The sequence below is a fragment of the Canis aureus genome, chromosome 6 (assembly GCF_053574225.1).
Source record: "Canis aureus isolate CA01 chromosome 6, VMU_Caureus_v.1.0, whole genome shotgun sequence".
Lineage (NCBI taxonomy): Eukaryota > Metazoa > Chordata > Mammalia > Carnivora > Canidae > Canis > Canis aureus.
The window spans coordinates 11505373-11530972 of NC_135616.1; the positions used below are offsets into that span (position 1 = coordinate 11505373).

At 33.2% G+C, this 25600-nt stretch overlaps 1 protein-coding gene across 11 annotated transcripts in view; it reads right to left on the reverse strand.

Annotated features, from left to right (window-relative positions):
• SMCHD1 (structural maintenance of chromosomes flexible hinge domain containing 1) overlaps positions 1–25600 on the reverse strand; it is a 146357-nt gene that overhangs the window by 30323 nt on the left and 90434 nt on the right. For all 11 annotated transcript variants that reach the window (XR_013381228.1, XR_013381227.1, XR_013381226.1 and 8 more), the window contains exons 31-42: positions 25458–25537; positions 25069–25226; positions 23492–23607; positions 22385–22449; positions 12861–12948; positions 12076–12207; positions 11390–11542; positions 7349–7475; positions 7060–7179; positions 5618–5703; positions 4909–5031; positions 789–979 (exon numbers count right to left, since the gene is read on the reverse strand). Coding sequence is in view for 5 of the 11 variants with exons in the window: in XM_077900179.1 (XP_077756305.1) it covers positions 789–979; positions 4909–5031; positions 5618–5703; positions 7060–7179; positions 7349–7475; positions 11390–11542; positions 12076–12207; positions 12861–12948; positions 22385–22449; positions 23492–23607; positions 25069–25226; positions 25458–25537 (1439 nt within the window). In the remaining 6 variants the exon portion in view is untranslated. The remainder of the gene's footprint in view (positions 1–788; positions 980–4908; positions 5032–5617; positions 5704–7059; positions 7180–7348; positions 7476–11389; positions 11543–12075; positions 12208–12860; positions 12949–22384; positions 22450–23491; positions 23608–25068; positions 25227–25457; positions 25538–25600) is intronic.

A 25600-nucleotide genomic window follows, 5' to 3' on the forward strand; every position in this document is an offset into this window, starting at 1 on the left:
TATTTTTAGATTACAATGAATTACATTTAGTTTAATAATACAGTAAGCTCTTAATATATTAGAGTTCCTATTCTCCTTATAGGCCCTATTCCTACCCAATTGTAAAGTTTTGTTTAGGAATCTGAGAAAATTAACAATACTGTTCTACATTTTTTTGTTTTGTTAGCATTTCCTTCCAGTGTTTTAAGGTCAAAATCAGACTATATATAAAGTATTTTTAAATTTAGATAAAAAAAATGCCTAATTGGTTTGCATGGTTATTCCCTAAAAACATATTTTGAAAAGTAAATGAGGAAATAATTACTTAAACCAAAATAATAAAACATTCTAACTAGATAGTCTCTTACATTTCAACTTTGTTACTGGCAGTTCCAATAGGGATCTTCTCTACCTAAAACATGACTACTTATCTTCAATGGACAAACAGGACAAAACACATTCATCTATACCCTTACTCCAAATAAAAGAGTTTCATATTTCATCAATGATATTGACATCCTTCCTATGTAAAAGCCAAAAATCTTCTTTGGGTTTGTATGTGTCCACGTAACTTATATACAAGTAAGATTTACTTGGCAAATTAAATATGGCCAGCATATATAAGTAAATACACTGCAATACCCACTTTCATGAAGTATACACATTTGTAATGAAGATAAAAATAATCTAGATAATTTGAGTCCCTGCTCAGTTTTAGGCATCTTTTATAGAAACCATTTTAAAATTAAGCCCTTTGTTAACAGAAAAGATATTTCAGAAAAAAATCATCACTCCCACTTTTTTCTAACCTTTTCCAATCTGGAAGAGTCTTCTTATAAATAGAATCCAAGGGCAAGACCTGCTGACGACCTTGGGTTTCATCATAGATGCGACGTGCAGCATCAGTGGTCAGGGTGACTACACAGTCCATGTCACTTGCCAGATGCCAAGAAATAACCATTGCAGCTCTATCATCTTCAATTTGTGCCAGGTGTGCAATCTATAAGCCATTTTTAAAAATCAATTAAAAAACTTTTAAGTATATAAAAATTTGATATTAAGTATTTTAAGAAGCCTACATCTAAATAGCAAAAACTTTTCTGAAATATAAGAATTAAAAAATTCTCAAGCTATACATGCTTGAATATTAAACATCGATTCTGCTATTAAATTTTGGAAAAACTGTCCTACAAATTAAACTCCTGTAATTTTAGAAATGAGCAAGAAAAAATATTTACAATGTTATCAGCTAACTAATGATGTAATTTTCACAGTTGGTATCTTTAGTATTGAGATGTCTTGATAAAGTTATAATATACATTTAAATAATATACATATTAAATAGATGGAAGATTAAGATTCGATTAGAAATAAGTATATATCATACCTTTTTAAGTAGGTATCTTATTCCAATATTCTTTTCTGAAAACAAACCTAAATGTCACAAATAATAATTTCTGCTTATAAGAACACACTGGAACTTAGGATAAATGGCTACTCTCCTATTTACAAATACTTTAGTCACAAGCATTTTGCTCAGTCTAACAACATTAAAAAGTTTGGGCCAATTTTAAAACCTCATTTACTACATTGGTACAGTCACATCTACCCTTTATTCTTTTTAACTGACCAGCCAGCAAAAACCTGCCCTAGCAATGAAAATGTTGTGTCATTGTTAGAAACATCAAAAAATCTACTCTTGTATTCCAATTCTCTAGACGTTAGTGGAATAAAGGTAAGAAGAGAGACATGCAAAGAAACTAGTACATGTAAATGAAGATGAAAAAAATGTTCCTGGGGCACCCAAGTGGCTCAGTGGCTGAGCGTCTGACTTTGGTTCAGGGTCCTGGGATCAAGTCCTGCACAGGCTTCTTGCAGGGAGCCTGCTTCTCCATCTGCCTATATCTCTACCGCTCTTTGGGTCTCCTGCACAGGCTTCCTGCAGGGAGCCTGCTTCTCTGTCTGCCTATGTTTCTGCCTCTTTCTGTGTCTCTCATGAATAAATAAATAAAATCAGGAAGGAAGGAAGGAAGGAAGGAAGGAAGGAAGGAAGGAAGGAAGGAAGGAAGGAAGGAAGGAAGGAAGGAAAGAAGGAAGGAAGGAAGGAAAGAAGGAAGGAAGGAAGGAAGGAAGGAAGGAAGGAAGGAAGGAAGGAAGGAGGGAGGGGAGAGAGGGAGGGAGGGGAGAGAGGAAGGGAGGGAGGGAGGGAGGGAGGAAGGAAGGAAAAGAGAGGGTAAGAAGGGGAAGGAAGGGAGGGAAAGAGAGAGGGAGGGAGGGAGGGAGGGAGGGAGGGAGAGAGGGAGGGAGGGAGGGAGGGAAGGAAGGAAGGAAGGAAGGAAGGAAGGAAGGAAGGAAGGAAGGGAGGGAGGGAGGAAGGAAAGGTTCCAGCAAACAAAGGAAGGATTAGAAGAAGCAAATCAAAGTGACTAATCTCATTCTACTTGTGACCACAAGTGTTACGACAGGTATTTAAGAGAATATGCACATGCACAAGCAGTGGGGTAGAGGAAGAGAGAATCCCAAGCAGGCTTCCCACTGAGCACAAAGCCCAACGTGGGTGGGTTCGATCCCACAAGCCTGAGATGATGACTTGAGCCAAAATCAAGAGTTGGATGCTTAACTGACTGAGCTGCCCGGCGGCCCATGGGGTAATTATTTCAAGTAAAGCTATGAGCAGAAGCTCTCCTTAACATTACACTTTCTCCTTAAACTACACACAGGTTTCTCCTTAAGAATACAGTATTTTCTTTTCCAAAAACCTAATCCTTTTGTAGATATAACTCAATCTTTTTACTTGTGTACCCATATACAATGTTTTGTTTATTTAAGCTTTAACTACTTTTTTCAACTTTTTTGAGCCTACTCTAGCCATTTTTCATGGATGTTATCAATTTTTCCTCAGGGATACCAGATGAATGGCACTTGAAAGAAATACAGATGGGATTTATAGGTATTTGGGATTCAGGAGGGCAAGACTAAAATATACAACTTAACTGAGGTATTCATAATTACAAAATTATTTACTTTATAATGTCTAGGCGAAAATTTCCTCCTCTTGTCCCTTCCCTTACTATATTCCACATTTATTCTAGTTTTAGAATAAATACCAGGAAGAATTTTTTAAAAGAGGAATCAAGGAAGATTAAGTATGATTTGAAAGGAGTAGAAAACTTCCACTTGATGGTTAGAAGAGGGCTTGTAGTCTTAGAGGACAGAGGAGAATTTACATAAAATGAGATTCCAAAGGTTTCCCCCAGATTTTCATGATACGTAATAAGAAATATTTGAATGAAAGACTTCAAAATACATTTCTTCTGTGAAAATTTATTTTATGCTTTGGTAAAATCTTATCTATTAAGAATTCTGTATCAAATAACCATTGAATGTGGAATGTTAGTACCCCAAAGCAGGCTAACTATAGATATCTATATGCTTAAATCACAGGACTGCCTCTTCTATAAACTGTTTCTTTCTATAAATTTTTTAAATTGGTTCTGAAGACTAAAAATTTTAAAAATTATAAATCAAAATCTTTATAAATTTATATCTTTATATCTTTTTAAAAATTTATAAATTTATATCTTTTTAAAAAAATTATTTATTTATTTATGAGAGACACAGAGGCAAAGTCGCAGGCAGAGGGAGAAGCAGGCTCCATGCAGGGAGCTCGATGTGGGACTCAATCCTGGGTCTCCAGGATCACGCCCTGGGCCAAAGGCGGCGCTAAACCACTGAGCCACCCGGGCTGCCCTAAATTTTCATCTTAATTTTTCAATTTTCATATTTGAAAACTGAATATTTCAATTTTCATATTCATGCAACATGGTTTCAACAGCAAACATGGCCACACATTTTTAGAGTAACCATTACCCTCTATTTTCACTGTGTAGTTAGCCTGTGATGTTAGGGAACCACTTATAAAGAAACTACACTGGACTTTGAAGGCAGGGAAACCTTGGTTTATGTCTAAGTTCTGCCCCTTAATAACTATATATTGACAATTAAGTTCTCTGAATTTCAATATCCTCATACAAAAACTAGAAACACTATAAAAAAAATAATGGTTGTAAAAGTAGTATGTACACAGGCATAAAGAACAGTGATTAACATACACACTTTGGAGTCAAACTCCTGGTCTTGAGTCCATGTTCTACAATTTTAACTGCTTGCTATGTAACCCTGGACAAGTTTCTAAAAAGTCTTTCTGTACCTTACTTTCAGCTTCCTCAATTTTATTTTATTTTTTTATTTTTAATTTTTATTTATTTATGATAGTCACAGAGAGAGAGAGAGAGGCAGAGACATAGGCAGAGGGAGAAGCAGGCTCCATGCACCGGGAGCCTGATGTGGGATTCGATCCTGGGTCTCCAGGATCGCGCCCTGGGCCAAAGGCAGGCGCCAAACCGCTGCGCCACCCAGGGATCCCAGCTTCCTCAATTTTAAAACAGAGGTAAAAGCAGAAAGGAGAGATGCATATTAAAATGGAAAAGTTTAACAAGTAACAATTAACTTATTGTTGTTTTTTCTGAAGTTCTAGGAACATCCCAGAATTCACTCTCTAACAATATTAGACTCAGAAAAATTCTAATCTTTTTCTTTCATTATCTCACTCAAGTCTGAGCACATGGAAGGGTCTTGGCTATCTAGAAAGTCATATGACACGAAAGCATCTGTAAGTAGATAATAAGCCTTGAACATGCTAATTTCTACCATAGCCTTCAATAGTAAATAAGAATTATGGAATTATGCATTTGTTTTAAATTTTGCCAAATCCCTACTATAGTAATAAGAACAAGAAATTTATGGGAAAAAATTAAAAAGTACAAAGAAATCAACACTATTTTATTATAATGTCACATTAAAACACATTTTAAACAAAATAACGTAATAAAATGTACTGATTGCCTCTTAAAAGGTTTAAACACAAACCTTTCCCAAAACATCTCCACTGCCTTTAGTATAGTTTGGAAGAGTACACGATCTTCTAGGTTTTTTCCTCAGTTCTTCCTGTTCTGATAGCTTTCTTTTCAAAAGTGCTTCAATGTGTGGCATCTGTAATTTGTAAAGAAAAATTAACTACAAGGCTATTACTCCTGTACCAGACAGCCATAAGGATAGCAGGAAAAATCAACAATTTGGACAACTCAAGAATATAAAGTTATTAAACAAGCATCACTTTAAAACAATGTGGTTATAGTAATGTAAAGTTTTCACCTCACTGATTATCTTAGGAAATACACAACCTACAATAGGACTTCTCTTTGCAACTAACTACAGCATTATACACATAAAAAAAAACATGAGTTTTAAGAAATCTATTGTCACTTTATCTCATTTTCTTTGCCACCATGTATACTGGTTATAGCTTATGAAGCCCTTTCAGCACAGTTCTCAAATTGTTGTATCATTAATTTCACTTATTGGTGTCATTAAATTAGAAATACAAACTTCAATTTCTTTGAAAAAAGTATCATTTTGTTAGCCCCTTTTAATGTCTAGTGACTAGACCAATCCACATGTCTTGGTACCCCCAAAACAAGTGTGCCCATTACTCTGTAAATAAAAAATGAATTGTAAAAAAAAATTAGAGACTATAATTTAATAAAAAAAGCCTTTCACTTATACATGGAAACTATACCTGTTGTGCTGTAGGGATGTCAATATTATGTGTTTTTAGTTCATTTTGCAACTGAGCCTCTTTTAATTTTGCTTCTTCAACTCGGCCTAAAATTAAAAACAAAACAAACAAATCTGCATCAATTTGTAATAATCCCAGAAACACAGGTTTTTAAAAATACTTTCAATCTCTTGGGTTCCCCCCACCTTGTAATGACTGATGCTAAAGTAAAAAATATAAGTGATTCTTTTAGAAATCCAAAATGAAACTAAGTCTAAAATTAAGATTTGGGTCTAATACACAATAATGAGAAAGAAAATTTGGTTTTTAAGGTGGTTTTAAAAAAATAAAATTTAGGGGCATCTGGGTGCCTCAGTCGGTTAAACATCTGTCTTTGGCTCAGGTCATGATCCCAGGGTTCTAGGATCAAGCCCTGTCCTGGGCTCCTGCTCAGTGGTGAGCCTTCTTCTCCTTCTCCCTCTCCCTGTGCTTGTTCTCCAGAGTACCCCCCTCACTCCCACTTTGTGTCAAATAAATTTATTTATTTTTTCATAAAATAAGTAAGTATATAAATAAATAATGTCTTTAAAAAAATACCCACACCCAAATTTGGTTTTAAGGTGGTTAAGGAAGATAGTATATATTAATACTGCAAACTCCAAGTAATAAATCATTTGATCCTGATTCACATGACTATATATAACATACATAATTGCATAAGATTGTGACAAGAACCAAGTAAGACTTTATAAAAAGAACCCTGAATGCTACTACTGATGTATTTTCTTATCATCCTACATAGCTTCTATTATCCTCTAAATATCATTGACCTTGGATATACAAAAGTGAGTACCTTGAGGCAGGCAGTACATTTGTTAGTTAACTGATCAAAATTTTAACTATGTAGTTAATACAGAGACAAAAACCACAACGAAAAAATCTGACAAATGGAAAAAGATAAACCACAACCCAAAGTCTTATTTTAAATCTATAAAATTGATTATGAATTGCAGCAAACATGGTGCATTTACTTAAAAGTTAGATGCTTCTATACCATGTGTGCTGCCCTGTACACCTCCATAGTGTGACACACCGCAAATATTTTAAGCAAAATACACAGTCACAAGACTCAACTAAAAATTAAATTACATATCACTTCTGCAGTAAGACTGTCTAGTATCTTCTGCTAGAACCTGGAGCCAGATATAAACATTACTGTCTTGTTAAAAGCCTTAAATTTCCACAGATTGATTTCTATTAAAAAAAATCTCAAATTTTTATAGGTAAGCAGGATATAAATTTATTTAAAATGATAACCAAGAATGCAACCATTACTGCAGTGTTCTGCAGTTTATTTGTAGTCCAGGAAAGTAGACAATTTTTCTGTCTCATGGTCTCAACCTTATGCCTTACCATTCCCCAAAGCCTAATTTTTTATTATCCTTGAATACAGAATGACTTACACTTCATTTCATCAAGAAGCTGATTGCTGGCTTCAAATAAACTTCTATACATTATAATATTCTTAGATAACTGGTCCTTTTCTTTTGTAAGTGCTGCCATTTGTTGCTGCTTCTTAACATCTAAGAAAAAGCATTCAGATAATTTAAACAATTCTAAAATTGTGACTTTTTCAAAACATGTCATAACATGATTAGGTAACTAATAAGCACCATGTTAATGGAAAGTATAATAATAAAAAAAAAAGTACCATAAACATAAGAAAAATCCTCTATTTTCCTAAAAACTTACCATTGTAAAACATAAATGGTAGGATATATGATTCTAATGTTCTTGACAGAGCTGGTAGCTGAGGCTCAAATACAATAAAATATTCAGTACTATCCCTTCCAGGACTATTTTCTGCCAGCACTAGATTCTGTAAAAAGAAAAGAACAGTTAGAAAAACAAGATTTAAAATGGTATTGTCAATGTATAAATGTTACATATCTATCTTACTGTGTTGTTTCCAAGTGAGTGGGGTAAATTTTAAAGGCAACAGGCATTGACTGATCCTTAAGACTCATCAACATTAATTAAAACATCAGCATCACTCAAGACATAAAACTTTTTATGATCTTATCAATGGATAGATTATGCAAGATAATTACAAGAAAAAAGGTATCTTTTCTTTTGGAACAGAAGTATCAATGGCCAATTACTATCTTAACTGGCAAAGTCTTTTTGACGCTAGCCTTTAAGAAGCTGAAGCAGTGTGAAACAGTGGATGGCATAAAAGTTATAAAAACAGTCACAGACATGCCCAAAGCCCAATGGTGAGTTTAAGTTACAACTGTTACCATGGAAGTAGACCCACTAATCCCAGGTGACCAAACAAGAGGTCCTAAAAAGCTCAGAAGATTTTTTATAATGTATTTTCTTTCTTTATTTTATTTTTTTAATTATTTTTGTATTTTTTGTATTTTCTTTATTAATGCACATTTAAAACACCAGCAATATAATTTAGCTTAAGACCATAGCACGTAACAAGTAAATAATGAAGATATATTTACATTCTAATTTTTTTTTTTACATTCTTTACAGGAAACAAGATATTATTTTATTTTTTAGACTAGTACAATTCAGAGATAGAGAAGCAGAATTTTTAAAAACGTAAATCCGTAAAACACTTGCAGAGCAATCCATGAAATAAAATTATAAAGTACAGATAACAATTCTTTTCTTTCCAAGGACTATAGAATACAAATCTACCATTAAACTAATATGCAGTCATACTTAGTTATTAAAGCTGTTTTCAATGTATTTACATGAATATAAACACAGAAAATACAGTTCACATTTTTAAAACATGTAATTCATGTTTTTAAAACTGTGGAATTCATCAGTTTTCTTTCAGCAATCTAATTTGTTGATCAATACAAGTGAATATCTAGATACTAATCTGTGAAATTTATGCATAGTATAGGTATATGGTACATATCCTTTTGCTGGGTGAACATTTAGTTTCCTTAAAAAATTTTAACTACAATTTTAATATAGCAAAGAAAGTATGTTTCAGTATTTTTCTGTGTGTTCTCTAGAATAATGAGAAATAGGACTCATTAAAAAGAGTTTAATAGGTAATATCAAATTTCCCTTCAAAAAGCCCGTTGATTTATCTTCTCATCATTAGTAGGAATATCTAGTTTCGCTGGTGCTGGCCAACACTTCATTATCAAGTTTTCTTTTTCCAAAATGGATGAAAAACAACCAGTCATTATCATTTCACTTAGCATTTCCTTGATTGGTACTGAGGTCATGCATCTTATTTACTGGTCCTTTTTACTTTCTCTTCCATTAACTGCCTGCTCATACTCTTTATTTTTTACTAAAAAATTACTTTTAAAATTTTTCTACCAAATTGTTTTTCCTTATTGATTTGTAGGAAGTTCTTCAGATTTAAAAATGTTTAATATATCTAACCCAACACTGTTATGTGTGCAGAGCAATATTTCTACACAACATAATTAAGAACATTTTTTTTTATCGTATGGTCAGATAAATGGTCTCTCTACATATCCACAATTCAGGGTCAATAATTATCAACACGCTGCCATCATTCTTTTAATTCTAAGATATGATTATGATATATAAAGTTTTAACTTTTTATATAGTTAAATATAAAATCTTTGGGTGAGGGGATGGGGTTATTGGGTGATGTAACTGGTAATTGGGTGATCAGTAACTGATGAGTTACTGAACATTACATCTGAAACTAATGATGCACTATATGTTGGCTAATTGAATTAAATTTAAAAAAATATAAAATCTTTTCTTTTATGTCTTAAGGAGGCCTTTCCTATATTATTTCAAAGTTTTATAGTTTGCAATCTCTGATGTACAACTTATCAAAGAAAAACAGAGTAACAAAAATGAGAACTGAAGAGTCCATAACTGGATCCAAGCACAAATGGGAATGTGGCATATGAGAAATGGACAAATACGTAGAATAAAATTTAGAAACCTTTTTCAGAAATTTCTAGATCAAATAAACAAAAGTATAGAGAATTTAGAATTCTCTAATATAATTAACAAACTTGAACAATAAGCTTAGATTATAACTTTACAGAAAACAGTACATATTTTCAAGCAAACATGGAATATTTACAAATAACCTTGTGTTCTGAGCCAGTATTTCCTAAATGTCCATATTGATGAGAATTACTGGCTTGGTAAGAGTCCAGAGCCCTACCCTAGACCTACTAAAGCAATCTATGAGTCAGAAGCCATGGAGGACTCAACAGTTTTCTGCTTATTCAGCGTGGCATTGGGAACCTCTAGTGGAAATTCCTATGTATGACATGAAGCTTCAATTCTACATGCAGCTGCAAGGAAATAGCTTACGTCACCATCTTAAACTCACAAATGTGTATAGCTGGGGTAGCAATTTCAAATGCCTACAAGGGGCTAGGGGTGGGGGAGTGTCAAGGAAACAGGATAAAGGTAGGGTGGGCTAGGTGTATTCTTCCAATAGAGACTGACTTTGGTTAAGTGTCTACCTTCAGCTCAGGTCATGATCTCAGGGTCCTGGTATTAAGCCCTGCATGAGCAGGGATCCTGCTTCTCCCTCTCCCCCACCCCTGCTCTCTTTCTTTCTCTCAAATAAATAAATAAGTAAAATCTTTAAAATATATATATCTTTAATATAAAGTTAAGGAAATGATAAACATTCCAAAAGAAAAAGCATCAAGAGACAATCCTAAAAAGATCAAGAACAAGAAAAATGTTCAACCTACTGGTAACAAAGTATTTTTTTAAACATAAGAAACTTGGGTTAGAATTCTAAAAATTATTCATATTTAGAGTTGGCAATATTATGAAAAACATACACAAATTTGTGGTGGGACTATAAACTGAACAGCAATTGGCAATAGCTAATGACCAAAAGGCTTAAAATAAACATATCCTGCCACCAATTAGGCTTCTAGTAATTTCTTAAGGAAATAATCAGACTATGCAAGCATATACACAGAAGAAACATGATAAAAAGCACTAGTGATAACTACAAGCTTTGGAAAGAAACTAAATTAAAAAAAAAAAGAAAGAAAAACTAAATTTCCACTTAGGATTGGTCAAATAAATTTATGTTCATTAATACAATGGTGTACGTTTATACTTAATGATGAAGAAATACATCAAAGATGTGTCCAATAAGAATTTTTATAAAAGCAAAATTTTATAAATTTTATAAAAAATTTTTATTAATGAAATTTTACCCCCCACCCATGTATATAAGTCATCTACACATAGGGTATCTGTGCAGTATTTGTGTTTGTACAGAAAAGTCTGCAAAGTAAGTCACTAAATTGCTAATCATCATTATCTCTGAAGAGTGGTAAAACAGTGATTGTTTATGTGTTTGTACTGTGTATTTTTTATACAAGTAAAAATATTTCCCTTTTGGAAAAAAAAAGGTAACAAAGGTAAGCTGCTTTGTTAAGTTTTTCTAGATATGTATACATTTTACCTGGCTATGTTATGTTCTGCTTCTATCCACAGAATGGTAACTTTTAAATATATGAATACATAAATATATTATCACTGAAGCCAAAAATCATTATAATCAGAGAGAACATTCACAGGGAAAAAGGGGTTCTTGCCCAAAGTAATAATAATCCCACAAGTTCAATTTGTAATAGCTTACAGCAAAATCACAAAATATTTCCACTCACTTTTTAATCTAATGCTATACTTATAACATTTTCATAGCTATATATACAAATGAACAGGTATTGTAACACTGTGGTTTAAATGACTTAGTAACGTTATCTACCAGAAGACATAATAAATTACCGTGATTTCAGCTGAACCTTTCACAAAGGGAAATTCAAGTGTTCTCACTTTCCCGATAAAGAGTGGTGTATCTGTATCTTCCTCATTAGATCCTTTAATGGTAGCTACTACAGTGCCAACCAAATCAATTCCGGTATGATTGTTGTAGTCATCCTTCAAGGAAACAATAAAAAACGAATTAGAAGAACTGGTAAAATTAAACCAAGAACATAGTATCCCACTAGGAAAATTTTCCACAAAGGTCAAGTCCCATTACTAGTGTCACATGTTTTTCTTAATATTCTTGGCAGGTCTATTGCTACTTACTCCTCCAGTAATCAAAAGCTTTGAGGAGCTCACTATGATCAATCAGAGCAGAGCTCTTAAAAATAATTACTTCCTTCTTTCCCATCAGTAAAATGGACACTGAGGAGTCAATTTGTCTCACACATATTCATAGAACATATGGGAAACAGGAGATTAAAGAAACGTATATATTAAGAAAGGCAGGCAAATTTCTGCATTTTTGAGTCAGTTCTACTTGGTATTAAAATACAAAGGTGTTTATAAATATTTCATCCACACAAATTTTCTCTATAGCCTTAAACTGAATAATTAGTATCTGACTCTATAAAGAACTATTTTGCACACTAAAACAAAAATAATTTTTGTTACTCTTTACAAGTTTGCAAGTAAATAAACATTACCGTAATAGTAAGATGTAAATCTCTGACCAAGGTCCTGCTGGCAACTGAGCGAACATTTGAAACAGCTGGTGTAGCTGGTTGGATTTTAGGCACTAACTTCACAGGCTGATTAGGGAGAACATCAACTATAATCTTACAAAACAGAAGCAGCTTTGTGATTAACAATATATTAATGGTTTAGTATTTAAGAGTAAGACAAGAAATAATGCTAGCATACACTAAAAAAATGTAATGTTACTTTCTAAGATAGATTTCCATTAATCACCCAAAACTAATCAACTTATTTTCTAAAATTCAGTAGAAAGATTTGTCAGAGATAAATTTTCAAATGTTAACAGCCATCTAAGGGCAAATTTAGGAGATTTAGGAATACAGGTAATTTTTAGACATTTAGTACACTAACATATTGAATGGAGATGATGTATATCAAGATTACCTTTAACTTCATTATCCAGAAAACTTCATTATTCAGAATTATAATACATAAAATATTATTAACTGAAAATTTTTCATGTATGGTTGATAGGAGTAACTATACCATGATACACATTAAAACGCTTACTGAACTCCTCAAAATAAAGAGAAATGGAAAAGTAACTTAAGTATCAGGTCATATTAATCAACCTATTTTAAATATAGTCTAATATTTCTGGAATTTGCATTATTTATACTTTTATTATCAACTGCATCCAATAATTAATTCACTTTTAAACAAAACCATTTCATTCCTATACTAACCAAGAAAATGTAAAGCTAACTACGGTATATAAAAAGAGCAAGCAAACCTGTTCACTGTTAAGAATATTTGCTTTATCCATCATAAAACCAAACTGGATACAGTATGTTCCCACTTTGTTAGGAATTGCTTTATCCCTATGTTAGAAAGAAAGAGATAAGATTACTGATACCTTTTAAATAAAAAGGGAAGGTATTCAAAACATCAGCATTTCTACTCCTTCTACAAAAAGTAAATGAATAAAAAAAGAATGACTATCACTATATTTGCCTTCATTCAACAAATATTTCCTGTAATATGAGGCTTTATCCTAGGTCCCAAGGGAGAAACAATTCAGTTTTATTTATTTATTTATTTATTTATTTATTTATTTATTTATTATTTTTTTTTACAATTCAGTTTTAAATCATATGAATCTCTGAATGTGGATGGAAAAGAAAACAGACTGCTACTGGCCCAGATAACGGAAACAAATGTAAACCTGACCTGGAGAAAGAAAATACTTTAGGCTTCAAATTATTTCTGTAAATATTCATAAGCAAAACGTATGGTAAACAACAAAAAATAAGAACAACAGAAATAAGAGCCCATTGAATCAGACTAAAAGGAACTTGAGACAGGCTTTGATAAACTCTGGTTACTGATTCTTAGCATAATTACAGACAGGATTGAAAATTCTGAAAATTCCAACAGAGAACTAGGCCTTAAAAAACAAATAACACTAAAAATACTGAATAGAAATTGATAATTGAAAGATGGATTTAACAGCAAATTGGGTACACTGAGTAGATATCAGTTACTGAAGGTAGTTTAGAAGAAAATATCTAGAAGAGAGACAATAAAGAATGGCAAATAGAAAGAGGATGAAAGAGTACATTGTAAGAACTAATATGCCAGAAAAAGAAGAGGGAAAGAATAAGCAGAACCCAACAAAAAAGAATAGAAATAATTACTTTTCAAGATAATAGTAAGGCTGGGGCACAGGGGTGGTACAGCTATTAAGGGACCAACTAATGGTTTTGGCTCATGTGATCTCAAGGTCTTGGGATAGAGCCCCTCATCTGCTTAAGACTCTTCTCCCTCTCCCCTGACTCACGCACGCGTGTGCACACAGACACACACACTCTCTCTCTCAAATAAATAAATCTTAAAAATAATAATAGTAATAAGGATGACAGCTAGCTTCTCAACATAAATAAAAGGATAGCGAAGGTTGGCTTACAAGTACTGCAAGAAAGAAACTGCCAATATAAAGTAAAGTATCATTTTCAAGAAAAATACTATTCTAGTATGAAGGTGTGATAGATATATTTTCAAGTAAAAATGAGATGATTCATCATCAGCAGATGTACACTAGAGGTAATAAATACTAAAAGAACTTCTCAGATGCAAAATGATCCTAGATGGAAAACCTGAATGGAAAACCTGAATTGAAGATTAACAGAAACCTTCAGAAATGAGTTAATAAAGCTACGTGAACACTAACTATATGAAATAATTATGTATTGATAGATTTAACACACACAACAAAGGCATCCAAGTTGCAAGAGGGAGAATGGTGTTTAAGTGTTTTAAGATTCATGCATTGACCAAGGAGAGGGTAAAAAATGCAAAGTGTCATCACACACCGGTATAGTATGTAATTATGCATGTTGTAACCTCTCAAAAAAAAATCATTTAGAGAATAAGAAGACCAAGTTAATAAAGAGTAACACATGATAACTAAAAACACTTAATAAATCTAAAAGGAAAAGGAACAAATGATAGTAGAATCAACTGAAAAACTGTAAGGTAGAGTAAAAAACAAGTGCTTCTGGTAATTATTTCTAAGATCTAAACTTTTCAATTAAAGGATTATTAACGAAGGGATGAGCACTGGGTGTTATACTATATTTTGGCAAATCGAACTCCAATAAAAAATATACAAAAAAAGATTATTTAAAAAAACCCATTATGCCATCTATAAATGATCATTTAAAATATAAGGACACAAAAATAATGAAAAAAGATATTTATACAAATACTAATTCTCATGATCCCTAAAGTGGTTTCTGCATGTCACTTATGTGGAAAGTTGGTATACTGTTACCAAAGCAGACTTCCAAGCAACAAGCATCACTAGAGAAAAAAGTAGATACTTCATAATGATAGCAAATTCAATGTGTCAGAAAAATATAATAATGTAAGTCTATATGTAAAGAATAACACAGCCTTAAAATGTGTAAACACTAACAGAACTCAGAGGGAAAATAAATTCACACCCATAATGGGAAATTTACCACACGGCTTTAAAATACATATACATGGCAAAGTTTAAAATACATAGAAAAAATTTAATTACAGAAAACTGAAACACAATAATTACCAAATTTTGAAGTAATGAACATAACACTATTTTACATGCAGCTCATATTATTTTCTACTATATGGAATATGTTTACAAAAACTGATCATATGCACATATTACAAAAACAATTATCAGTCAGTTTCACAGGAATGAAATTACACAAGGCAGGCTCTGTGACCATAGCAGAATTAATCTAGAAATCAATAACAAAGAGTAAGAAAATCCCATGATTTAGAAATTAAACAGTACACTTCTGAAAAACAGCCATGGGCAGAAAATGAAAATAAAATAGAAATGAAAACATATTTTGATCCAAATAACAATGTAAAAACTCTTGGGAAATTTATAGCTTTACATACATATATATGTATATACAGGCTGAAAATAAATGTGTTAAATAACTAATCTCAAAAAAAAAAAAAAAAAAACCAATCTCAAGTAGTTTTAAAAAGGCAGAAGTTGGTTCTTTGAAAGACCTACAAAATTTACATCTCCAGGTATGATTAACCAATTAACAAAAGTACAAATAATTTGAATGAGAGATAACTACAGAGTCTACAAATTGTGAACAACTTTTAAAATTTAGCTAAGACTGACAAATTGAAAATTGTAAGTTACCAAAACTGAGCAGAGATGACACAGGAAATACAAATAGTCACATAACTGCTGAATTTGAAGGAACTGAATCCATTAAGTACAACCTTCCTCCCCTAAACTCCAGGCATAGATGGCTTCACTGATGAAATCTACCAAACATTTAAGGAAGAAATAATGACAACTCTCACACAAGATCCAGAAAATAAACCAAGACTTAGGGACCACTTCTCCCAGTTACTGTAGTAAGGCATATATGACCTAGATTCCAAACCTAAAAAGAATATATAAGATAGTATAGGCAATCTTGACCCATTAATGTAAATGTAAAAATTCCAAACAATTAGCAAAACAAATCCACCAACACATTTTGGTAATGGGCCATGATCAAACTGGGTTTACTCCAGTAATGCAAGACTGGCTGAATGAACATACAGAAAATTAATGTTCTGCAAAACTCAGTACATTAAAAAAGAAAGCAAAAATATGACATATTACTTGAATAGGTGATGAAATGTAATGTCAGTTCATAATAAATAGAAAATTTTCTTACTAATGATTACAAAGAACGGTCTGATAAAGATACCTACAAATGAAATTCAGGATTGGGAATGAAATTAGGATGATCACTCTCATCATGTCTATTTAACATTTTACTGAAGGTCCAAGCCACTGCAGTATGGCAAGAAAAAGAAAATGCACAATGACTAGAAAGTAATCCACCTATCATATATTCACCGACATGAATGTGCAAATATTTTGAAATCTCAAAGAATCTGAAATTAAAGAGGCTAGGAGAGATGCTGGCTACAATGTGAGTAAACACAAATCATCTAGATTTCAGTAACAACAAAATAAAAAATTTTAAAGGATTTTTTAAAAAAAGATTTATTTATTTATTCATGAGAGACACACACACACACACACACACAGAGAGAGAGAGAGAGAGAGAGAGAGAGAGAGAGAGGCAGAGACACAGGCAGAGGGAGAAGCAGGTTCTTCGCAGGAGCCTGATGTGGGACTTGATCCCGGATCCTGGGATCACGACCTGAGCCAAAGGCAGCCACCCAACTGTTGAGCCACCCAAGTACCCCTTTAAAGGATGTTGTTTAAAATAGCATCCAAAATATTAATTATCTAGGCATTATGCTGAGTGAAATAAGACAGAAAATTATAAATACTCTAGTATTTTTCCCAAATACTCTATTATTTCACCCATATGTAGAATCTAAAAACCTCAAATTTGTAGATACAAAGAAGAGATTGATTATTGCCAGAGACAGGGACTGGGAGATGGAAAGTTTCAGTTAAAAGGAGAATAAGTCCTGAGGAAGTAATGTATAGCATGGTAACTATAGAGTTAACAATACTATAGTGTTTATTTGAAAGTTAAAAGAGTAAATCTTAAAAGTATCCAATATAAGAAAAAAAATTGTTGCTATTAAGGTGATGGATAGTAACCAAACTACTATGGAATACATCCGGATGGATGGATGGATATATATCTCTCAAATCATTATGTTGTACACTTTAATACAATATTATATGTCAATTATATCTCAATAAAACTGGAAAAGATATCAACTAATTAAAAATTAACCTAAGGAAAAATGTATGACACCTTGTTTCAAAATTTTATGAAATGATGTAAGAGAAAATAAAGAAATTTAAATAGAGGAATATGACATACTGTAAGATTGTAAGATTGTAAGATTTTCCCAAATTTTTACTGAAACAAAAATCCCAACAAGTATTTTTTTTTAAGGATTTTATTTATTTTGAGAGGGAGAGAACGTGAACAAGAGAGAGCACAAATGGCAGGGAGGCACAGAGGGAGAAGGACAAGCAGACTCCCATTTGAGCAGGGAGCCCATCACAGGGCTAGATCTCAGGACCGTGAGATCATGACCTGAGCTGAAGGCAGATCCTTAGGCAACTAAGTCATCCAGGTGCCCCCCAATAGATATTGTTATTAAAGCTGTGTTACTGAATATTTGATAATCTGATTCTAAAATTTATATGGAAAATAAAGGGTCAAGATACGCATGAAGAACAAGGTTAGCAGACTTGTTTTATAAGATACCAAACTTATCAAGAAGGTATGGCAAAATATAGAGAAATAGGCAAAGAAATCAAATGGAGTAAAATATACACATATTTGGACATAGGATTTAAAGATGGCATTGCAAAAAATTGATCTCAAGAAATAAAGCAGCCACAACTGTTTATAAAGTTTTATACATACATAAAAACAAATGGCCCACTTTTAATATAACTCACAGCATTCATTAAAAATATTAATTCCAAAAAATATTAATTCCAAGTAGAACTGTACAAATTATAATTTAAAAACTTTACAAAGTTAGGAGTGCTTGGTTGCAACAGAAGAGTACGCAACTACTGATCTCAGGGTCATGGGTTTGAGCCCCACGCTGGGTGTAGAGATTACTTAATTAAAAAAAAAAAAGTTAACAAAGTAGATGCAAAGCCCTGCTCACAAGCTTAGCCTTTGGTTAGCATTTGTGAACTCAGATTTTAGAAAGGTTCCCACCATTAACTGCTAAGAGTGATTCACAAAGCTTAAACTGTTTCTACAAATAATATGGCTTATGACAAACTGTTGCTTTCCTTCTGGGAATCTGAATTCTGATATGCGCAGGCAGAAGACCCTTATACGACTAGCCGCCTAAAAAACTCTTGAGTGCTAGTTCTCTGATAAAATTACCTTGGTTGGCAGCATTTTTAACGTGTTATCATAACTTGTTGGGCAATTAAACAAGTCCTGTGTGACTTCACTGGGAAAGAACCCTTGGAAATTTGTGTATGTTTTCCCTTGGACATTGCCCAATGCATCTTTTCCCTTTCCTGATTTTGCTTTGTATCCTTTCACTGTAATAAATCATAGATGTCTGACTATAAATAGACTTCTGTGAGTCCTCCAAATCAATCATCAAACCTGGGGTGGTCTCAGGAACCCTCAACACAATTATACAGAATAGCTTCAAGGCTTAAATGTAAGGAAATTACTTCTTAAGGACATTAAACGGGCTACCTAAAAAGGAGAAGATTAACAAGTTTGATTATATTAAAAAATAAGGACTTCTGTTCAAGATATCATACAGTCCAAAAGCAAGGCAATGGAATAGGCAAAGATGTCTAACAAAAGGCTTATCCCCAGAATATATAGAGAACTGCTACAAATTAATATGAAAAAGAAAACTCCACAGAAAAACTGATAAGCCATAATGGCACTTCACAAAAGGTTATCCAAATGGCCAATAAATACACTATGAAAAGAGAAACACAAAACTAAACTTAATATCACTACATACCCATAAGAAGCAAAGCAGAAAAGACTGATAAAACCAACTGTTGGGGAGAATGTAGAATGGGAACTTTCATAACTGCTGGTAGGAGTATAAATGGTCATAAACACTTTGAAAAACTTCTTGGCACCAGCTAATAAAGTTAAACATACACATAATGTAAGATCTAGCAATTATCCAGCAATGAAAATAAATGAATTTATAGCTACAAGCCATGAAAAAGATTAAGTTATAATGCTGAGTGAAAGAACTTGTTTTTTTGTTTTAATTTTTATTTATTTACGATAGTCACACACACACAGAGAGAGAGAGAGAGAGAGAGAGAGAGAGAGGCAGAGACATAGGCAGAAGGAGAAGCAGGCTCCATGCACTGGGAGCCCGACGTGGGATTCAATCCCAGGTCTCCAGGATCGCGCCCTGAGCCAAAGGCAGGCGCTAAACCGCTGCGCCACCAGGGATCCTCCAAGAACTTGTATACAAAAGATAGTACATATGGAGTTTAAAAATGGGCACAACTGAAGAATTTGGGGATGCAAAGAAAACCAACTCAGGAGAGAGTTTAGTGTGTGAGTGTGTGTGTACGTGTAGCAGGAAGGAAGCAGGTAATGATTGGGAGGGGCACAAGGTGGGGCTTCCCAGGTCCTGGCACTTGACTTCAGTAGTGGTTGTACAGAAATTCACTTTGGGAGAAGTCATAAAACTGCATATCTTTTTAAGTTTATGAATTTTCTATTTGTTTTTAAAGGTTAAAAAGTTGAGATTATATGCAGAACACCAAACACAGTGACTGACACACATTAAGAATGCAAATATTTTCATGTATTCAAATATACCCAATATATGGAAATATATTTTATTTGTATAATTGACCATGTACATGATTTTTAAAAATCTTTCCTTTTAACCACTTTTTAAATTTAATTTTTTAAATTGAAATACAGTCGACATACACTATTATATTAGTTTCAGAGGTACAACACAGTGACTCAACATTTATACATATAAAAAAGCGACTACCACCACAATAAAACTTGCTACCATCACTGTACAAAGTATTTGCATATTAATGTAAATACCTATTAATTATATATATCCTCTAAGCTATAGACTGCATCCTAATGTTTTATTTTATAATTGCAAGTTTGCACCTTTCAATATCCTTTCCCTATTTTGCCCATCTGCCTACACAGCAAAGATTTTTGTTTAAGATTGACCGATTGAATTGATTGAAAGAGCAAGCAGGGGGAGGTGTAGAGGGGGAAGGAAATGGAAGAATCTCAAGCAGACTCCTGGGTGAGTGCAGAGCCCAAAGTGGGGCTCAGTCCTACAACTCTGAGCTAAGATAGTGTTTCTTAAGTCCCTGTCTAGTATGTTTGCCATCAGGGTTTTCAGGAACAGCTTTGGCTGACTTGTTTTTTTCCTATGAATGGTGGACACTTTTGCTATTTCTTGGTCTTGAGGTTTTTATTTTAAAAGCTAGACTTGGGGGCAGCCCAGGTGGCTCCGTGGTTTAGTGCCGCCTTCAGCCCAGGGCCTGATCCTGGAGACCTGGGATCAAGTCCCACGTTGGGCTCCCTGCATGGAGCCTGTTTCTCCCTCTGCCTGTGTCTCTGCACCTCGCCCCCTCTCTATGTATCTCTCATGAATAAATAAATAAAATCTTTAATAAAATAAATAAATAAATAAAAACTAGACTTGGGTAGTTCCAGCCATTCTTCAAATACTGTCTCTCCCTCTCCCTCTGCTCCTAACCCTCAACTTGTACTCTCCCGTCTCTTTCTCTAACAACAACAACAAAACACAACAAACACCTATTGTAAAGATGCTCAAAGAACTGAAGCAACATGTGGAGAAAATCAAAGTGGTATAGGGAAAAAATGGAAGTATCAATAAACAGAAAAGCCGACAAGAAACCAAAAACAAATTCTGGAGCTGAAAAATACAGTAATTGAAGTGAAAATTTCAGTACAGGTATTCAAAGGCAGAGTTGAGTAGAAGAAGAAAGACTTACTAAATCTGAAGATAATGGATATCATAGTCTACAGAACAGAAAGGAAAAAGAACTGAATAAAAGTGAACAAAACCTGAGGGACCTTTAGGACACCAGCAAGTATCCTCTCACCAGGGGAAGAGAGAGAGTATTTCAAAAGGCAAAGACAAGAATATGGAGAGCAGTAAGAGAGAAGTGAATCATTACACACAAGGGATTCTCAAGAAACTGATCAGATATCTCATCAGGAAGTCTAGAGGCCAGAAGGCAATGGACCAATATTCAAAGTGCTTTAAAAAAATATACTGTCAGCCAAGAATCCTATATCCAGCAAAACTGCCCTTGAAAAGTGAGGGGAGGGCAGCCTCGGTGGCTCAAAGGTTTAGCGCCGCCTTTGGCCCAGGGCGTGATCCTGGAGACCCGGGATCGAGTCCCACATCAGGCTCCCTGCATGGAGCCTGCTTCTCCCTCTGCCTGTGTCTCTGCCTCTCTATCTCTCTCTGTCTCATAAATAAATAAAATCTTAAAAAAAAAAAAAAAAGAAAGTGAGGGGAACATTAAGACATTCTCAGATAAACAAAAGCTAAGTGAGTTCATTACTTCTAGACCTGGCCTGTAAGAAATGTTCAAGGAAATACTACAGAGTAAGATGAAAGAACAGACAATAACTTGAAACTACATGGAGAAACAAAGATCTCAATAAAGGTAAATACACAGGCAATGATAAATGCCAGTATTATTGTAACAATGTTTATAACCGCATTTTTTGTTTTCTACATGATTTAAGAGACTAATATATTTGAAGAAACAAAACTTAGTCTAAAAGTTAAAAGAACATTTCTCATTTAAAAATAAATGAAAGAAATCCTGGACATAGTCTATTCAAAACCAATTTTCCTATTTCAAAGTAGAAGTCTAGAACAGAGAAACAAAAATTCAAGTGAATTAAATTTAAAGTCATATAGTTAAACCATAAAAAACTAGTTCAATGTGTTTTATTTCATAACATTTAAGCTCTGAACTACAGAAACCTCCTATATAATAACATAAAGTGCTCTGACAATGTTATTTTTTTGATGACTTTAATTGTTTTGAAAGCTAATATAACTATCACAAGTCTCTCCCCAAACCATTTTACAAAGCTTACAAATAATATACACATTTTCTCAAAATACTTCCTGAGAAAAATTAAGAGATACAAACATATTCTTTTCAATCATAAACTATTTTTCCCAAGTTGAGCAGACAAGTACCATCAAGGCTGAAATCACTTTGTAAACATTATGCACAAAAAAATCAAATGATTTGAGAAATACCTGAAGTAGAAGCAGCCATCTTCCTTGTCATTATCTTTTATTTTATTACAACTAAATGTTTCTGCCTAGAAAGGAAATAGGGGTGAAGGTGGGGGAAGGAGAAATCACATTTAACATATAGTATATTCAGGATGAAACTTTATATTATCTTTCCCAAATGCAAATACAGATCACATCTGGATTTATAAATACATACATAACTTTACATGCATTTTAAAATTTAATAATGGGATAAGTCATGATGATATACCATTATTAAAGGGCACAAAATAGATCTCCATGGTGGTGACACAGTTTTAAGGTAACAGCTGCTTGATGGGACAGTATAAATCTAGGAAGCTAGTTTCCTAAACACATAATTAAAATGAATCATAAATCCTGAAAGGCATTGTTAAATTAAGACACTCTAATATGCTTTAGCTTTCAATTTTAGGTTCACACTGTCCAATATGGTAGCCAATAGCTCCATGTGGCTACTGAGCAACTGAAACATATCTGGTTCAAAAAGAGATGGGTACAAGCATAAAATACACAGGAAATTTCAAAGAATTAGTAACATATATGGATGTAAAATCTCATTAATAAATTTTAAAAACTGAGTATACACTGAAATAGTAATTTGATGTTAGGTTAAAATTAAATTAAAATTTTTCTTTTTACATTTTTAATGTTGTAACTAGAAAAATATAAATATCATGTGGGACTTGTATTATATTTCTTTTGGACTGTGCTCTTTTAGACCTCAAACTGTTCTCATCACTCCACCCCCCTTCTCTATCCTGCAAGTGTATCAATCATATCTCTTTACTATCTCATTGTCAATATTATCTCTTAGTGGTATTCAATGGCTTTTTGCCCTATGCCACTGTCCTTCAGATAATTTTAAAGTGTAATATAGCTTAAAAGTTTAAGAAATATCACAATGTAGGCTGCTTTTTTCGAAAGGCACCAACACTTAATTTTGAGACATACTGATATATTTTTAAAATCTCAAGTGATGATGCAGGTTAATGTCTAGTTCTCTAGCATATTTAATTTTAAGTACATTTAATTTTAAGTTAAATGTAAGAGCTAGTTTAAACTTTGATAATGCTTTCCAGAACTCACATTTGCTGGTGGTCGGTTCCCACTGTTAGACAGCTGCCACATTTTCATGGAGATACGTGCTGGATTAATATTTTTAATGATACTGTCATCTTCAGAAATAACAGTAATCATAAAATCTGTCATGATGAATATTAAAAATTATTTTCTAGTCCATTTAATGGATTTGGTTAAATAACTCTATGTCTTAAACTATATATCTTGTTTAAATATTAATAATGAAATTCTGAAGAAAACAATCAGCATTCCCCAATCATGTCTATAAAAATGTACTAATCAAAACAGACAACTCTCTCTAGTGCTAAGTCTCCTCCAGAAATGTAACACATACATCTTTGCTATTACTAGTCCATTGTCTTATTTTCAGTCTGTAATGCTATAAAATTACTAGGCAAGACCAAAGGTTAGACTGGATACTCATATTAAACCTAGGTTTAAGGCAACTGGTCATAAATCCTTATGCTTTATATATTTTGGGAATATAGTGTTTATTTTCTCTCATGATTTTTTTAAAAAGATTTTATTTATTTATTCACGAGAGATACAGAGAGAGAGAGAGAGAGAGACAGACAGACAGAGACAGAGACAGGCAGAGGGAGGGGAAGCAGGCTCCATGTAGGGACCCCGATAGGGGACTCAATCCCGGGATTCCGGGATCACACCCTGAGCCACCAAAGGCAGACACTCAACAACTGAGCCACCTTGGCGTCCCTCTCTCATGATTTTTAATAGCATAGGGTAGCTAAACTATTATTACATATAGTATTCCCCTTATGTTTATCATTCATTTGGTACCCATATGATAGATTTACTTTTTTAATCACAGGAAATAGGTCTTATCACCCAAAACAGATTCATAATTATGATTATAAAAGTTGTATATATGTAACTTATTAAAAATGATTAATTTTCTATTCTAAATGTTTTGCTCTGCTTGTTTCTATTCTTTATAATTATGTATAGGAATTTATCCATTCAAGAAAACAGAGGTCTTCAATGGTAATGGTAATAAATACCATTTCCTATTGACTTGGCACCTGCCGCACTCCACTGAAATTATTTGCTTAAGAGTCTCTTGCATTAGACAGTTCCAATAATGAATATGACAATTTCCATTGAGGTCTAAGAGCCCAATTTGTTCTAGAGCATCTTTAATCATAAATTCTGATGTGATGTATTTTCAAATTAAGTTAAGCAATCCTAGTTCTAATTATTTGGTTGAAGATGACATTACAACCTATTTAGTAGAGCCCCCATATTTCTTGCCATTGCTAAATGGCAGAACTTTTGCAGAGCTTCAAATCCAGTGAATGAACATTTACAAACTCAATTACAACAGGCTCTCAGTTTATGTAGAAACTTTCAGTTTATTCTTAACCATTAAGGGGAATGAATATAGGACACAGAGATGAAAGAAAACAAAACTAAGACAAACGTACTTTCTTTGCCATTTAAAAGACTATCACAGGCTTGTTTTTTGCTTTTTTTTTTATCATGCCTAACATAGAAGATAACTTATTCCTTTAATGTAAAAAGCAAATTATCATTACAAATTTATTTGAAATTTGTCACTTACTCACCAGTGAAAATACCCCCTGCTAGAAAGGAAGCATCTTTGTCATATTTAACATTGAGACGAATAGGTTTTTCAGGGTCTGGAAGAATCATTAACTTAATTATAGGTCCTTCTATGATATTCTTGTTATAGATGGCTCTAACATGCATCATATGTTCTCCTCTAACAGGGAGAGGGGAAAAAAACAGACAAAGGGTTCAAATTACATTAGTTAGAACTTAAAAATTCTGAGACAATTTACACAAAGTTTAACTCATTTAAAAAACCTCTTTATCCTGTTTAGTTCCATCTCCTTCCACTAAATAGAAGGCTAATTATTACTCTTAACCTTAACAAGGAATAAGAAACATCAATCTCTATAATACTAACAACTATCAAATTTTTGGTTCTTACCTAGGGGCATAAACACTGAACACTCCCAAATTAGCCCTGCCCCTTTCATCTGTTTTATGCTGTTGATTTGAAGGCGTGAGCTAAAAACAAAACAAAACAGTAAATTAGAAAATTCTAGAGATCAAATTATTTTCCTCTATTAC